General features: G+C 44.4%; 1 protein-coding gene and 1 pseudogene across 1 annotated transcript in view; one reads left to right on the top strand and one right to left on the bottom strand.

Moving 5' to 3' along the window:
* The window catches only part of LOC116078661, an 11788-nt pseudogene extending 10647 nt beyond the window's left edge, over positions 1 to 1141 (bottom strand).
* LOC116078658 (solute carrier family 22 member 5-like) overlaps positions 903 to 18155 on the top strand; it is a 24794-nt gene continuing 7541 nt past the window's right edge. Inside the window, exons 1-2 of the mRNA XM_031354012.1 lie at positions 903 to 1523; positions 8816 to 8919. Of these exons, the coding sequence (XP_031209872.1) occupies positions 1140 to 1523; positions 8816 to 8919 (488 nt within the window). The 5' untranslated portion in view covers positions 903 to 1139. The remainder of the gene's footprint in view (positions 1524 to 8815; positions 8920 to 18155) is intronic.

The following is an 18155-nucleotide window of genomic DNA, read 5'->3' as shown; positions in this document are numbered from 1 at the left end:
ACTCACTCTGTAGACCAGACTGGCCTCGAAAGTTTTTCTATTTCTTAAATCAAAAACCAACAAAATAACTTCTTAAGAACATAATACATAGAGAGTCTGGGAATTAAAATTCATTGCCTCCTTTCTTATTATCAGTCTCAAAATCCACCCCTTTTTAATATATTCATAATATTACATATTATAAATATATATATATATATATTATTTTATTTTGTTTCTATGGGTGTTTTGCCTACAAGTCTGTCTTGTCTATGTACCAAGTACATGCCTGCTGGCCCCGTGAGCCGCCCTATGCCTTTTTAGGAACCAAGTCAAGGTCCTCTGGAGGAGCAATCTGGACTTTACACAGAGTCCTATCTGAGCTATCTCTGCAGCCACAAAAGATGCCAGTCTTTCCAGGAAAAACTGCAACAAAGGCTGTTGTCATCAATGAGACTCTCAGAGGGCCACAATATCTCTCTGAACCACAACAAAAAGTTGAGAAGGTAGGCTGCTTAATGCTTAAATTCTAAGCCACTTTCCATTGAACACCCAGGATGGCCTTCCCAGGATGGCCTTAGACACAAGGTCTTCAAAGTCACCCTTTCCCTCATGGGAAGGGAACCCTGGGAACCTGCTCCAGGAAGTGGCCCAATCCCGCCCCCTAGAGCGGACCAGCTTCTGTCATCGCCCCGCCTCGGTCTTCCAGTCTGGGCGGAACTAGAAGTGCTCAGCCAATCCGGGCCCCGTAGCTACCGTAGGGGCGTGGTCGCATGAAGCCACACCCCTCCGACTCTGACAGTTCTGAAGCCAGGTTCAGCCCCGCCTTCTGTACCGCCCAGCCAGTTCTGAGTCCCGGCTCGGCTCCGCCTCAGGCGCACGCGCGGCCGATGGCCGGCGCCCACCGTGCGTCACTTGGGCCCCCGCCCCGCCCCCGCCGCGCCGCGCCTCGGAGCCGGGACGGCGGGGCGGGCCTTACGGCCCAGGCCCATGCCCAGAGCCCGCCCCGGCCTCAGGCTCTATGTAAAGTTGGCGGTGGCGGAGTCTGAGGCGTCGGTGGGAACTCACGAGCCTTGCACGCAGAGGCCCTCAGCGCCCGGTCTCCAGCGCCGCGGTCTCCCCACATCCCCGGACGGGCGCTGTGGGAGGCTGAGGCCGGCATGCGGGACTACGACGAGGTGACCGCCTTCCTGGGCGAGTGGGGGCCCTTCCAGCGCCTCATCTTCTTCCTGCTCAGCGCCAGCATCATCCCCAATGGCTTCAATGGGATGTCAATCGTGTTCCTGGCGGGGACCCCGGAGCACCGTTGCCTGGTGCCTCACACCGTGAACCTGAGCAGCGCGTGGCGCAACCACAGCATCCCGTTGGACGGACGACAGGTGCCCCAGAAATGCCGCCGCTACCGACTGGCCACCATCGCCAACTTCTCTGAACTGGGGCTGGAGCCGGGACGGGACGTGGACCTGGAGCAGCTGGAACAGGAGAGTTGCCTAGATGGCTGGGAGTACGACAAGGACGTCTTCCTGGCCACCATCGTGACAGAGGTAGGTTGGCAGCCCCCTGTCAGGGTCTGGTGACATAGCAAACGACGGTTGTAGCCCTTCGTCCAACGCACAGGCTGATGAGTATCCTCCAGTTAGGTGGCCCAGGAACATTTTATGAGATGACTTCTAGCCACAGTACGCCCCCTCAGAGTACAAGTGTCAGGCAGACCGTCCGTCCATAGGGTCCCATTGAAGAGAGAGTCCAGAAGGTACTGCCCCTAGGAGATGCCCTGAGACCCTGAGTGGTGGGACTTTCTCAAGGTAGTGATGGGATTCAGAGGGGCGGATTCGCACTTGCTCCAGAGAAGAGGCCACAGTTGTAGCCTCTGTTCAGAAAGGAAATACTCATGGCAGAACCTTCTAAAGTTAAAGAAACACGTGTTCCAAACTCTACCATCTCTGTAGCTACTCTTCCTTCCCTCACCTATCCTCACCCCAAAGTGAAGTCTCGCCATGCCCCGTGAGAAGCCGTTTTCCGTTTGCCCTCGATGGACTGTTACTTCTTGAGGACCAATGTGTCTACAGATCTTTCCAGGGCGACTTGTTGGGATGGTGTCCCCTCCACAATATTCTGAGGCACGGTCACTGGAGAGGTTAGGTAAGACATACGACCTTCTCTGAAGAGCGATGGAGACCTAATTCCTTATCCCCTCGCACTTTATTCTTGGGTGACTTTGACGCTTCTCAGTCACTCAGCTGAGGATGTGGCAGGCAGTCTAATGGTGCATGTGGATGTGTTTTGGGGGACGTGGGCACCAATTTTCATGTCCTGGAGTCTCAGCAGTATTGAATATGCAGAATATGAAAAGAATCTTCTATGATAGCATCGAGCAACTGGTTCATTGAGTATCAGGGATTGGGATTGATCAATTTGGCTTTCTGGAGGAGATAGCTTCTTGGTGAGTTTAGCCCTTAGGTCTAGATCTAACAGCAAGAAATAGTTTCAGGGGGGCTGGTGAGATGGCTCAGCGGGTAAGAGCACTGACTGCTCTTCCGAAGGTCATGAGTTCAAATCCCAGCAACCACATGGTGGCTCACCACCACCCATAATGAGATCTGACGCCCTCTTCTGGTGCATCTGAAAACAGCTACAGTGTACTTAATTATAATTATAATAATAAATAAATCTTTAAAAAAAAAAAGAAAAGAAATAGTTTCAGGAGCAGTAGGGAGAAGCTAGGAGTACCTGTTTGGCATCTAAGCCTCCTGGAGGTATAGACTGAGCTTCCCTCCTTACAGGAGCCCTCAGGTATATTTTTCTTCAAGGGGTTGTCATCCTTCAAGAGTAGAGTCTGAGAGTATTTCCACAAGAGTCACTGCCTGTTTCCTTGGGATGTTTGCAGTCAGATGTGTCCAAACCTGTGCTTGTCTTCTACATAACTAGTAAGAATGAAATCTGAGCTCCATTGGGTATTTTGTTTGTTTGTTTGTTTTTGCTTTTTCAATACAGGGTTTCTCTGCATATCCCTGGCTGTCCTGGAACACACTCTGTAGACCAGGCTGGCCTCAAACTCAGAAATCTGCCTGTCTCTGCCTTCCAAGTGCTGGGATTAAAGGCATGTGCCCCCATTGCCCAGCTCCATTGGGGATTTTTAACTTAAGTGATGTCGTGCCAGGACCAGGTATCACTACCTAACAAAAAAAGTGATGGAGCACACTCCTTTAGTCCAAGCACTTAGGAGACAGAGGCAGGAAGGTCTCTATGAGTTGGAGGCCAACCTGGTCCACAGAATGAGTTCTAGGACAGCCAGGGATACACAGGGAAATCCTCTATTTGAAAAACAAAACAAGAACAAAACATTGTATTTACTGAGTTAGATAGCAAAATGCTTTTGATCCATGAGTCCACAGAGAAGGGATTTTCAATTGTTGTGCATCCTAAGCTCCAAACTCACAAGTGTTGGAAGCAAGTGATGGCAGAGGCAGTTGGGGTTGACACATCAATTCCTGAAATCTGCTCTGGCTGCCCAAAGAAGGAGCAGTTGAAATCTGAAGCAGCTTCCTGTCATGTCTTTAAGTTTTACCCTGACCTTGAGAGTGCTGGGCTTGCTCTAGTCATTTGTCCCTCCTTCACTGTCCTCTTGCTTGCTGCTGAGAGTGAAAGCAGTACTGTTCAGCTCCCCAGATACTGGCTGATCAGCAAAAGTCCAGATTCTTTTGACCTACTGCATAACTAATGTCAGTGTTTATTTATTTTTTTCAATGGATCTGGATGCTATTGAGCTGTCTTAGCAGTTTCGTAAGAGTTATATGCCCTTTCACCTACTTACAGGTCAGCAGTCTTTGCAGGAGGCAGGTTTAATACTTTACTTGGCTCTTTTCTTTGGAAATCCTGGCATGCCTGTCTTGAGGTTCAAGGCTTGTCCACTCAGAGGAACAGACATTGCTGAAAGCGGCTGCACTAGCACTCTGATGGCTTTTTCCAAGATCTGTTTTCTTTCAACCCAGACCTAGTCTGACAACGGCAGCGAGTCAGCTCCCTGCCTTCTAAATGCCTCTAAACTTCACCTCTGCCCCAAATCAAGGAGAGAGGTCTTTTAAGTACATTGTTAATTGATTCCTCTTGTCTTTCTTTCTTTTCTTCTTTTGATAGAAGGCTGACTTTTTTCCCTTTCAAGATAAATTGCATACAGAAAGTGAACTACATGCTTGCAATAGATTAGGTTTCTGTGTCTCCCTGTATCATGACATGATGCTGGATGAGGGAGATCTTTTATCAGAACTTTCTTATTGAAATGGTGAGTGAATAAATTATGAACCTTTTAGAAGGCTTAAGAACTAACTGATAGAGAAAAGAGAAACTTGAGCCACAAGATTGTCTGGAATGCTTAAGGGAAATGTGATTCTCCACCCCACTGACTGCAGCTTGGCTGTCTGTGTGTGTCTAAAACCAGGCAGTGGGGTTGGACAAAAGAAAGAGACCCTTCTTAGGAGGTCAAAGAGCTTGTGTGTCCATATGTTAGAAAAGTTTGGTGAGCTATATGCTTGTAGGCTGGTCCCTCTTCCTGCTCCTTGCTCATCTCAGGCACACCTAGAACCTCAGTCCCACTGCATCATACTTCTGAGTCCCGGACTACTCCTTCCTCTGAGAACCTGGGTGATTTCTTAGTTTTCTGGATCACCTGCTCTGTGGTTTCACAGAAACTCAGCCACCTTTTTATTATAGCTTTCTGGTGCCTATGGCTTAGGACTTCTTCAGCTGTGGTCTGACATGGCTCTGCATTGTCCTGCACCATGTCTCTGTTTTCCCTAAGTCTCTTGCCTAGCCGTTGACAGTTCTCCAAATCACTCTTTGTTGTTCTGGACTAGATTTTCCATCAGTCTTGTCTCTTGCCTAGATCATCTTGGAAAATAGGAATTCCTTCCCACTGTTATCTGCAATCCACCTGGGTGAAAACTCCTAGCTCCCTAGTTGATTGGACTGGCATGAGTCTGCATGGCAAAACAAAGTAGCCAACTTGTGAACCCCTGGTCTTGTGCATGCACAGCTGTAGTAGACACAGCTGACAGGAAGCCATCAGACTGAATCCCTCTCTTGCTCAGACCCATCACCCTGGGTCAGAGTTCTGATAGTGACACAAAGTCAGGAGTTACTGAACAAAGAAAAGAATTTATTCTAAAAATTGAAGTGTGGGGTTCATCTGGGCTTTGGGCAGGTAGGCCTGGTGCCTAAACCTACAAGAAGTGATAATGTTGAAGGATGGTGGCCCTTTTATCCATCGACCAACTCACCCGTACATCCTATAGTTCCCAATCATTCCTCTGCTCAGGGCACTGTGGACACCATAGAGGCTTTTATAGCAAATCTTACTCTTTTTCTGAGAGTCCTGAGGTAAGGATCCACTATTTTTTTTTTCAATTTTATTCTGGATATTGAGTCCTGCTGCTCTGCCTTGGTTGGTGACAAGTGACCTTCCTGCCTCCTAAGTGATGGGACTGCAGTCTCTCACAGCTGGGATTCAACGTTCATTGTAGTGGAAAGCAGAACAAAATGTTTTAGAAATTAATGCCTTCAGTACTAACTGATACCTGCAAGTATGCTTGGTCACTGATGCAAGCACAGTAGGTACATTCCATGGAAGACTTTGGCCTTTTGGGGACATATCCTACCACTATTACAGCTACTTCACTGTTGATATAAGAACATTTAGTACCTGGAGACTATACCAACCCCCCTCTTCTGCCCTACTCCCTCTCTTCACATCGTTGAAAAGCAATTCTCATTACATATAAAGCCAAAAGATGTACTTCTTTGAGCTGGAGAGATGTCTAAGTGAGTAAGTGCTTGCTGCACAAACATAAAGATCTGACATTGGATCCCAGCTCCCACATTAAAAGAAGAAAGAAAGGAAGGAAAAAAGGATAGGGCTGGAGAGATTTCTAAGTGATAAAGAGCACTTTGTGCTCACCTAAGTTCAGTTTCTAGTACCCACGGGTGATTCACAACCAACTCTTACTAGAGCTCCAGAGGATCCAATACCTTCTTCCATCTGCAAAGGCAAGCATATATATGTGGCATATACTTACATAAACACATATATGCCCTTACACATACACACACACACACACACACACACACAAACACACCATGCAGCCAGGCAGTGGTGGTGTACACCTTTAATCCTAACACTCAGGGGGCAGAGGCAGGCAAGTCTCTGAGTTTAAGGCCATCCTGGTTTACAGAGTGGAGTTCTAGGATAGCCAATGCTACCCAGAGACTCCCAGTCTTAAAAAAGATGGTGGAGGAAGTGGGGAAGAGAGGGAGAGAGGAAAGCCAGGCATGACTACATTATTCAGTGAAAGACCCTGTCTTAAAGGAATATTTATCAGCACACCCAACATGCTCATCTAGTCTTCCATGTATGTAGTCATATATTCATATATACACATGCATACAGATAGAATACATATGCATTAAATAATAAATAAGAGCTATGATTTTTTTTTTACTCCTTTAAAAAAATACCTCAATAGCTGGTTTTGTTTGTTTGTTTGTTTTTTGAGGCAGGGTTTCTCTGTGTAGCCCTGGCTGTCCTGGTACTCACTCTGTAGACCAGGCTGGCCTCGAACTCAGAAATCCGTCTGCCTCTGCCTCCCAAGTGCTAGGATTAAAGGCATGCGCCACCACCGCCCAGCCAATAGCTGTCTTTTTAAAGATTTATTTTTATGTATATGAGTGTTTTGCATGCATGTGTTTGAGGTACCACATGTATGTGGAGGCCAAAAGAGTGCATGGATTCTCTGGGTGAGTGGGGGGGGGGGAAGCTTAACAGTTTGCATGAGACATAAGTGAGATAAAGAGTCTAACTCAATGGACAGTTTGAAAATACTTGACAACTATATTAATATACCCTTGAGCCTACTACTACTACAGAGGCACATTTCTGACTAGTAAGAAGTGTAAACCCTGGTCATAGTTGTTCTAGATTCTCAAAGTTTGGTTCCTCTCTTAAAGCTCTCCAGCCATGAAGCTTGATTCATGGCCAAGTACTACCTACCTATCCACCCACCAAGTAGAAGCACTGATGATCTGATCTTCTAGTGCTTTAGTTATAGCTGAGTAGCCAGATGAGTACAGGAATACTAGGAATACTCGTCAAGCAGGGGTAGTTAACTTTGACTATCATCCCACCCCTCTAAAATAATTCAGGCCAAGTCCAAAAGCCTACTATATTAGATATGAAAGTTGATCCACCCTGTACTTTTGAACCCTCTTATCATTCCTCACTCTATTCACAGGCTCCATGTGGCCACTAAGAAACATATATTAATGTCTTATTTAGGGTTTTACTGCTGTGAACAGACACCATAACCAATGCAAGTCTTATAAAGGACAACATTTAATTGGGGCTGGCTTACAGATTCAGAGGTTCAGTCCATTATCAAGGATTCTAAAGAACATAGTGGCATCTAGGCAGGCATAGTGCAGGAAAAGTGGAGAGTTCTATATCTTCATCTGAAGGCAGCTAGAATACTGGCTTCCAGACAGCTAGGATGAGGGTCTTAAAGCCCACACCTACAGTGATGCATCTCCAACAAGGCCACACCTTCTAATAGTAACACTCCCTGGGCCAAGCATATACAAACCAGCACAGCCAGGCATTTAGAGTTGTCAGGGACTGTCAGTTGTAGGTGATAGCATATAACTTCATTGAGTTATCCTCTTACCTAGACTAAGGACAGGATAAATCAAGCAGTTCATGTGAAAGCTAGAAAGATGCTACCACGCCTATGTTTTCACATGGTATCCAGTCTTGCAAGTATGTTTGGGAGACTTACTTAGGTCCACAACTTTAGAATTTGACTTTAGAATCCTGTGTATGTATCCCTTTTCTTTTCTTCCTCCTCTACTATCCCCTACTTCCTTTTTAAAGGTGTGGTCTGATGTAACCCAGGTTAACCTTGATATTAACTTATAGTTAAGGCTGACCTTGAACACAGAGATTCTGATTCTTCTTCCCAATTATACACATGAACCAGCATACCTAATTTGTGCAGTGCTGGGGATTGAAGCCAGGGATTCATGTATGCTAAGCAAGCACTCTATCAACTCAGATACAATCAGCCCTCTGAGTGGATTTCTTGTCTACCTTGGATGTATCAGTTCCCAACTATCACATGGGACATGTTGATAAACAGCTTACAGCAACTTATCCTTCATGTCATCATGTTGTAGCAAAAGCAATACTTCTTTGTTTGTTTGTTTGTTTTTTGAGGCAGGGTTTCTCTGTGTAGCCCTGGCTGTCCTGGTACTCACTCTGTAGACCAGGCTGGCCTCGAACTCTGCCTCTGCCTCCCCAAGTGCTGGGATTAAAGGCGTGCACCACCACCGCCCAGCCAGCAATACATTTTTCCGTATTTAAGAATGACAGTGGCCATAATTTTGTCTATGACACAGAAGCTGCCTATCATTATTGGTTCCTTCAGCTTTATGACCCCAACCATTCCCAGTTATGGCATTAGCAGCCATGTGTGGAACATTTGTTCACCTACCAGCATGCGCAAAAGCCATTGCTGACCAGAGTTCAGTGTCTGGCTTGGTAGAGTGCTGGTGCTTGGCCTTCTCCTCTCCTTGAATTGAATCAAGACATGGGAGCCTACTCTATGAAAGATAAGATGAAGAGGGAGAGGCCACCTGTTTCCTCTGCTTTGCTGCCCAGGTGAGTCATTGCTAGATCAGTGAACTCCTATAGTCAGAACATTTGGGTATGTAGGGTATGCCAATTCATGTTCCAAGAAGCCTTAAATTTCAGAAAAGGAATAAGTGATACATCCCTTTGCTCCTCCTACAGTGGGACCTGGTGTGTAAGGATGACTGGAAAGCCCCACTCACCACTTCCTTGTTTTTCGTGGGTGTGCTGATGGGCTCCTTCATTTCAGGACAGCTCTCAGACAGGTAAGGTGTCCAGCTTTTATCAAGGAGTATATACCTGGACTTGACTTCAAATGACCATGTTCTCTTAGCCTAGGGCCATGCATTTCAGAAGGAGCAGTAGCTGTCTAACATAGATTTTCCATATCTGTTGGGCACAACCATCCTCTGCTACCTGTTGGGCGCAGGACATGGGAAAATAAAGGGGTCCCATGTCCGCTCAGGGCTAGTGCCACTGGGCGAGGCGGAACGCGGGAAGTCTGACTGCACTGCGGATTCCACAGAACCGCTGTGTGGGCATTAGACTGTGAGAAGCCACAGAATCCCGCTTCCAGGGGTGAGGAAAGGGCACAGTCTGGGGTCCCCGCAGAACTGCCAGAGTTGGGCTCAGACTCTTGGGCACCACAAACCACTGGACACAGTGGAAGAGCCAGTTCTGGGGTCCCTGGGCCACACAGAGGGTGGATATCCCAGACGCCATTGTATGTCGAGGAAGAGCTGAGAATGGGTCCTAGGGCGAACTCTGGCCTGGGGGCCCAAGGGTAAAGGGTAGGGGAAGAGCTCTGGCAGGTACCACGGGGAGGAGTCTGGCTAGCTCAGGCGGCTAACTTGGCAGGCTGCTTGGTTAGGTTGGTGGCTGTGGCTGGAGCACAGGGAGGCCTCCAGGTGGGATGTTAGATGCATGGCTTGTTAGAGGGAAACCTGCTCCATTGCTCCAGCACGGCAGATCCTGATGAGCAGAGACAGTCCATGGTTTTAAGGTGGTTTATTGTAGAAAGGCAAAGAGAGAGAGAGAGAAAGGGAGAGGGAGAGGGAGAGAGAGAGGGATTAGAGAAGCAGAGGCCAGCCATGGCCACGTGGGGAGAGGGGGGGAAGGGAGGAGGACAGAGGAGGAACAAGGGAAAAGAGCAAGAAGGTAAGAGAGGCAAGAGCTTAAGAGAGAGAGGAGGGGCCAAGCAGCTCATTTTATAGTGGGCTGGGCTATCTTGCTGTTGCCAGGAAACTAAGGGGGTGGAGTCCAGACAGAATACCAGGAGCTTGGGGCATTGCCCTAACATGACTGATGGCCACAGGATTATGGAGTTGAGGGCTCATGGTGTCAGGAGCCTAGTGTTTGGGAACGTAGCTCATGGTTCCGTCTCTTGTAGAATTTTCTCCTGGGTCTCTGGAGTAAGCCTCACTCAACCAGAACACAGACTGCCTTTCACAGTCCAACACATATCAAGTAAAAATGGGCCAATGACCTCTGACATCATTTCATAATCCTTACTAACAGAGAAACTTGAGTCAGTCAAGTCATGTATACCCACAGTTCAGTGACCAGTTACTTTGCCACAATTCACTTCTGCACTAGTCTAGAGATTAATATAGTCTCTTAGGGACTAATCTTCCCTAGGAGATTAAAGAATTCTCCTACCCCTGAGAAAGGGAGAAGTTAACACTACACATGTATACATGTACTGTATAGTAGAACATTAAGTAATACCATGGTGGCCACCTCTGTATTCTGAAGATAGGGTTCTGGCTCTGAACAAGGTAAGAGAAGATAGAGATCTCACTAGTCAGTAGTGCTACATCATAACTGTAATGATGTACTCTGGTATCCCATTTTATGGCTGAGGGTATGGTACTTACTGTATAACCAAAAGAATGAATGATATTTGTTACAAACATGGTATTGTACAATTTTAAAGCTTTTATCTAAGGCCCATTAATGGCTTAGAGAATCAAAAAAAAAACCCTTTAAATTCAAGTAGTGGGAGAGATTGAGCACTAGTGGGTGCACACCTCTAATCCTATTACTCAGATGGCTGAGACCAGAGAATTGAGAGTTCAAGCCATCTTGAACTACTTAGAGAGAATCTGCCTCAGCAACCAAAGTCAACAATAAAAACAGAGATTGTCTATGAGGGATTATTGTCCTTATTGTTATTTCATCAAGAACTGTGAAGTTCTTAGAAGGTCCATTATGCTAAGTCCCTTGGGATCTATCACAGACAGCTGAGGTCAGCAGAGAGGACTTCAACAGATCCTTGGCTATGGTGGCACTGATAGTATACTCCTAGACCCAGGAGAGAGCCAGGTTCTCAACTTGTGGTTCGAAACCCCTTTCAGAGAGGTAATTATGATTCTTTTGTTTTGTTTTGTTTTTTTGTTTTTTTTGTTTTTCTAAGACAGGGTTTCTCTGTGTAGCCCTGGCAGTCCTGGAACTCACTCTGTAGACCAGGTTGGCCTCGAACTCAGAAATCTACCTGCCTCTGTCTCCCAAGTGCTGGAATTAAAGGTTTGTGCCAGCACTGCCTGGCTGGTAATTACCATTCTTAATAGTAGCAATATTATAGTTATGATATAGCAACAATGTTTTATTGTTGGTAGTAGTCTTATTTAGGGTTTCTGTTGCTATGAAGAGACACCATGACCAAGGCAACTTTTATAAAGGAAAACATTTAACTGGCTGGATTAAGAGTTTCAGCGATTGAGTCCATTATCATAGCAGGAAGCATGGCAGCATCCAGGCAGACATGGTACTAGAGAAAAAGCTGAGAGTTCTACCTTTTGATCTGAAGGCAACCATGAGAGACTGTCTCTTCCTCACTGGACAGAGAGATTGAGCACTAGTAACCCTCAAAGCCCTCCCCCACAGTGACACATTTCCTCCAAAAAAGACATACCTCTTCTAACCAGGGCATACCTCCTAATAATGTCATTCCCTTTGGGTCAAGCATTCAAACACATGAGTCTATGGGAGCCAAACCTATTTAAACCACTACAAAGGGTCACCATAATATGAGGAACTGTATTAAAGGGTCCCAGCATTAGGAAGGTTGAGAACCACTGCAGTAGAGAGTGCTGCAGCATCCTCCTGGCCAGCTAGCAGACTCCGAGAAGTCCAGGCTGAGACAGAATGTCATCTTGTCCGGGAAGCAAAGCTGCTTTACTCTATCACATACTCTCGGGGTTATATGATTGCATGTTTACATCTATGGATCATTTCACATCATTGCTCAAATTTTTTTTCTTATTTTCTTAATTTTTATTTTTCTGTATATGAGGAAGAGGTGTGCAAACAACAAAATATATTTGCAGGTTAGGAGATATCTTTTACATTAGTTCCAAAGGTCCAACTAGATCATCAGGCTTATAGAACAAACATTCTGCCTACTGAGCTGTCTTTCTGGGCCTTCTGATTTTTATTTTGTTTGTTTGTTTGTTTGTTTGTTTAAACCAGGTTGACATTAAACTTATAGCAGTCCTCCTGCCTCACTTTCCTGATGCTAGAATTACAAGCTGTACCACTACTCTCAGCTAATGAAAACTTTCATAACTGCGTATCTCATTAAATTTATTTTTCTGGAGTCACCTAGTGATAAAAAATACTCCACGGTCACCAGGGTACATTAAAAAGGTCAGTAGGCTGTGACCATGCATTGCAAGCTTTGGCCGAGCCTGAGGTACCTCCCTGTTCGGGAATGATACCTCTCTCAATCTAGTAACAAGCATTAATTGATTGCTTTTGTTTATTTAGCAAATATGTAGCATGTAATATGTGCTAAGCTCGGTTCTAAGTACAGCATGTCTTAAAAACCAAATAGGTGACCATATTCTCATACCCTCTGACAGGAACTGTTATTTCCATTTTGTAAGTGGGGCAAGTAAAACACGGTGGTTAATTTATTTGCCCAGAATATGTAGTTGGCAAGTGGCAGGTTATACTGAGGCCCAGGGTTCCTTGCTTCTCTGGTTTTCTGAACTCTGCTCACCTAGAACATGCCTTTTGGCAAAGCAGATAGATAGATTCAACTTATTGAAGAAGTGATTGTTTCCCTTGGCCATGGTACCAGGGAAGGTCAGAATTCCATGGAAGTGTCCAGCAGGGGTCAGGGGAGGATTTACTTACTGAGAAGCAAACCATGAGCTGAGAGTTGAAAGATGAGTAGAAATTTGGTGTCAAAGAGGTGGAGAGAAGAAGAGCATGCTGGGTAGGAAAAACCACCATGTGTTAAAGTCTAGACCAGAGGCTTAGGAATAGAAAAAAAGTTCACTGTAGTTGAGGTCTGGAGTCTCAGGTAGATAGAAGGACCATGAGACAGGCAGAGGCCTGAGAGCAGATGGGCAAAATGTGGCTTAGCGCAGACCACAGTGAGGCATTTGGATTCCAGAAGTAAGGAGCCTTGAGAGTTGTTTTTTAAACCAGAGTGTAACTATCAGATGTGCATTTTGAAAAAGGATTTGAAAACAAAACAAAACAACAACAACAACAAAAAAAAAAACCCCAGAAACCCTGTCTCAAACCCCCTCTCCAAAAAAGAAAAAAAAAAGGGATTTGATAGGCTTGTATTGATGGAAGGAAAATGAGAGAGATTTGTGTGTGTGTGTGTGTGTGTGTGTGTGTGTGTGTGTGTGTGTGTGTGTGTGTGATTTGTTTTGTTTTTCAAGACAGGATTTCTCTGTGTATCCCTGGCTGTCGTGGAATTCACTCTATAGACCACCCCTGCCTCAAACTCACAGATCCACTTTGTCTCTGTCTTCTACCCAGTGCTGCGATTAAAAGTGTGTGTCACAACGGCCTTTATAATAGTCAAATACTTCACCACCTGAGCTCCCTGCCTCAAATTTTTCAGAAAAGGTCTTTTTACCCATTCATCACCTTCTGCAGGGAAAGTGAGCCTTAGTATGCTCATGGATTTTGTTTCCATTGTTTCTTTGAGAGTAAACATTTTGGTGTGGAAATGAGGAGGGACTTTAAAGGGGCCAATTAGGAGCTTTTCAGTGGCTCATGCAAAGGATGATAGGGGCTGAGCATAGGACCAAGGCTGCTAGAGATGGAGAGATGAGGTAGTGAAGTCTGGAGGACTTGCTGGTTGGTCAAATGTTAGGAGTAGGGAGGGAAAAGGTCTCTGACCTTCATAATAAAGTAAGATATTATTATACCCTTTAATAACTAAGACAGAGAACCACATTTGCAGAGAAAATATTGGATGCTATTGAATTTGGGGTGATTATAAGACCTCTAATTGGAGAGATTCAGGGTATTGTTGGATGTATGGATACTCCACAAGACCTTCTAGTATGTGCAATGCCAGGGGCAGGGCAAACTAGGCTAAGACATTCTCCAGGTAGAGGTGAGGAGTTCAAGGGTAGAATGTGCACTGAATCTCAGAGGAAATGAACAATGTCAAAAGCAAAGAGAGAGGTACCCCAAATTGGGTGTAAGAACCCATGTCAGTTGTGTCCTAGGTTAAACAGATCTTTATGAGCCAGCTTAAGAACCTGTTTACCATGCATAGAACACCATGATCACAAGAGCAAAGTGTTTAATTTCCACACCAAGGTGTTTACTCTCAAAGAAACAATAGGAACAAAATCCATGAGCATACTAAGGCTCACTTTCCCTACAGAAGGTGATGAATGGGTTAAAGACCTTTCCTGAAAATTCTGAGGCAGGGAGCTCAGGTGGTGAAGTATTTGACTACTATGCATGAAACCCTACGTTTGATCTACACCCCACATAAAACATGTGTGGTGGTGCACACCTGTAATCCCACCATTTAGAAGATGGAGGCAGGAAGATTAAAAGTTTATGGTCATGCTCTATTACATAGTGACTTAGAGGCCACTGGGATAAATGAAATCCTCCCCCAACACCCTCTCTGAGTGTTATGTTCTTAGCTTTTGCACCTGAAATTTCTTTTCAGGGAACTTCTTTAGCCTGTTAATGAAACACTAAAAGTGCTGTGTTCAGACTATATACCTTATTTGCAGCTTCCAGCACCCCCTCAAGCCTGTCTGCACACCCAGAGAAGTACTAGGGCTTATGAGGTGGACAGCTCACTGCTGTTGAGTACCAGGTTGAAAAACAAACTAGAGAACTATTGGGGCGATGGATTTTTGCCTTCAGTTTGCTGTCTAGAGTATCAGCAGTAACTTTTTATATGGGACAAATGTAAAGCTTTCTTCCTGGCATATTCCTGTCTAAATTCAAATGAAATTAAAATAAGTTTACATTGTCGTGCCTTTTATGTGACATTACTAAACTAGGTTTCTGGATTATGACAGGCTCAACACAGAGAATAAGTAGACTGGTATTTCCTGGTTTTGTAAATATGTATGTTTGCCATTTTGTTGACAGTCTTTTAAAAGTGACCAGACCAGGTCTGTTGCTCTGAGTAAACATACTTGACAGCACGCTCAACTCCCTGAGTTCCTTCATAGGGACTCACATGGTAGGAGAGAACCATCTCTAGCAAGTTGTCCTCTGACCACCACATGCTCCCCTCTAGTTCACATGCACGCCACCGCCTACTCCCGACCATCCTACCAAATGACTTTTGATTCTGTCGTCTTCACAGTCCGACCAAAATGGAGGTGGCCCGACAACAACTGCAAGTCAGACAGGAGAACTTTGCTGCCTCAGAAGCCTGTCCAGTGTTTGCTCATCCAAGTTAGCGCCCATGAGTAACCACTTCCATGTCAGTGCCAATCATAATTGGTAGAGGGATAGCTCAAAGCAACAAACCCTAAAGCCTAAAACTGCCCCAAATCACAAACAGAAACTTAAAGTTCTGAATTCTGAACCTGGGGAAGTAGCACAGTCAGTGAAGGGCTGCCCACAACCATGAAGTTCCGTGATCAGTCCCTAGCATCCATGCAATATCAGGGTGGCACAGCATGCCTTTATAATCCCAGTGACTGAAGGGCAGGAACAGGAGCTCTCTGGAGCTTATTGGCAAACCACCGTAGCCTAATGGGTGAGTTCTAGATGCCAGTGAGAAACCTGTCTTAAAATGATGTGGACAGCTTCTGGATAATACTGAGATTGACCTCTAGTCTCCACATACACATACATGTGCACAGGAAAACACATACACACACATATGCACGTGTATGCATGTGCACGCGCACACACACACACACACACACACACACACACACACCAAAGAAAGCCTCCAAACTGAGATTCTCATTGTAAAGAAAGTAGAAAGCCATGTATGTAAAGAAAGAAAGCTATGTCTTAGGAAAGGATTAATGATGCATGCTTTGTGGTTCTCAGGAAAACTGCAACACATTAGTCAGAACAGATGACTGGAAACCAGAGAAAGTGTTATTTCAGGTGTATCAGAGAGTGCTTCCCAAAGAGAAGTGTGTGAGTCTGTTAGACTTAGGAGAAGGTCTACCGTGTAGACAGTGCATGTGAATGTATTCTCCAGAAAGAACCATGACCAAAAGAAAATGAACATGCTACTTTAGCAAAGACAGCGGTCTGTACTGTAGGTAATGATGCCAGTCTTCAGCTCCTCTGCTGCCTTTGTGTGGTTACTCATAATCTATCCCATAATATGAATTTTTGTGTGCTAAATCTTCTTTTTGCAGTTGTTTTTGTTTCTATTTCATTTATGATGGAAATTTAATCCAGGTCTTTGTGTGTGCTCAGCATGCACTCTGCCTCTGAGCTATACCCATCTCTTCTGGTTATTTTGACATTCAAGTATTGTTTTTTAAAATTCATTATGCTATATATTTCATATTTGCATAATTTCCAATTTTAATGTTGAAACTTCCTCAGTAAATGAAGAGATGTACTTTTTGTACATCTGCACTTGTGAAAGATGAACATTTCTCTAGGTCTTTGGGTGATGATAGAGGGGTTTTTTTTGTTTGGTTTGTTTTTTTGTTGATGTTCTGGTTTTGTTTTGTTTATCTCATCGAGAGTTAAATTGGGGGCTGGAAAGAAAGCCTGCTGTTCTTACAGAGAACCTGGGTTTGATTCCCATCTCTAACTCCAGTTCCAGGGGATCTGATGCCCTCTTCTAGCCTCTGATGGTACCAGGCATGCACATGATGCACAGATTACCTACATACAAAAACACCTATACATGTAAAATTAGTTTTTCCAAAATTATGCTTTAGGCATTTTGATGTTTTGAGATTTTAGATCTTTCAGAGTTTCAAAATTCAAGATTATGGAGTTCCAGAGATTGTCTTTTGATTTTATTGCCCAAATTCCTTTTTTGTATAATTACTATGTTTGTAGGGTGAGGAGATAGTTTTTCATTCATATATTTATTAAAGATGTATTTCTACTATTAATCCTGTTTGGCTTGGAACACATAGAGATCTACCTACCTTTGTCTCTCAAGTGCTAGGATTGAGGGAATTTGCCACCACAACTGACCCCTCTTTAAATACAAGTTTGTTCTTTTGGGGTTTTTTTTTGTTTTGTTTTTTTGTTTGTTTTGCTTTGTTTTTTGTTTTTTTTATTTGTTGTTGTTGTTTTGATTTTTTTGTTTGTTTTTTGTTTTTTGGTTTTTCAAGACAAGGTTTCTCTGTGTAGCCCTGGCTGTCCTGGAACTCACTCTGTAGACCAGGCTGGATTCAAACTCAGAAATCTGCCTGCCTCTGCCTCCCAAGTGCTGGGATTAAAGGCATACGCCACCACTGCTGGCTAAATACAAGTTTTGTCTTGTCCATTTACAAACTTTAGTATCCTGGGACTGTAGAGATGGCTTAGCATTCATGAGCACTGGCTGTTCTTCCAAAAGACATGGATTCGATTCCTAGCACACACGTGTCAGCTTATAGCCATCTGTAACTCTAGTCTTAGGAGCAGGGATGTATTTACACCAGGTACTAGGTACACAGAGATGCACATAAAATAATGAAGTTATTTTATTTCATTAATTTAATTTAATAATTTTAATAATTTTATTTAATTTAATAAATTTTAGTCTAATTTTTTCTGTTTTTCCCCCTTTGCCTTGAGGTTTATCTATTAAAGATAAATTCCACTGTAGAATTTCCCTCTGCAGGTCTAGGTGGTCTTCTATCCCCTAAGCCTCTCCTTTACTCTTAGCACTTAGTGCAGAAAGGCAGCTGCATTCACAGGCTCAGGCCAGGGTCAGTCTCTGACAAGATCATAGGGCAGCATCATGTGGTGGGCTGTCACTCATACAGTGCTGGTGTCAGTTCATGAGGTGCTGTGCAGGGGCGACACAGATTTCTTTCTCTTTTTGCTCACTATTTTCAGGACTTGTATAAAAAATTCTTCGTCTACTCCTATTTCTAGTTATTCATATCATTGACAGAGGGAAGTCAGGATAAATGACCAGTCTTTACCATGAATTATGTTTTATCTGCTTTAAAAAATTATTATGAATATGTGGATTTACACATAACAAATGTCTTTCCATCCCTTGCAGTCATTAGCATCATTGTGGCACTGCCTTTGAGGCAGCCTGAGTGTCCAGACTACACATTCATCC

The sequence above is a fragment of the Mastomys coucha genome, unplaced genomic scaffold (assembly GCF_008632895.1).
Source record: "Mastomys coucha isolate ucsf_1 unplaced genomic scaffold, UCSF_Mcou_1 pScaffold5, whole genome shotgun sequence".
NCBI lineage: Eukaryota > Metazoa > Chordata > Mammalia > Rodentia > Muridae > Mastomys > Mastomys coucha.
The sequence above is the reverse complement of the archived record's forward strand: the minus strand, read 5'-3'. Positions and strand labels throughout refer to the sequence as shown.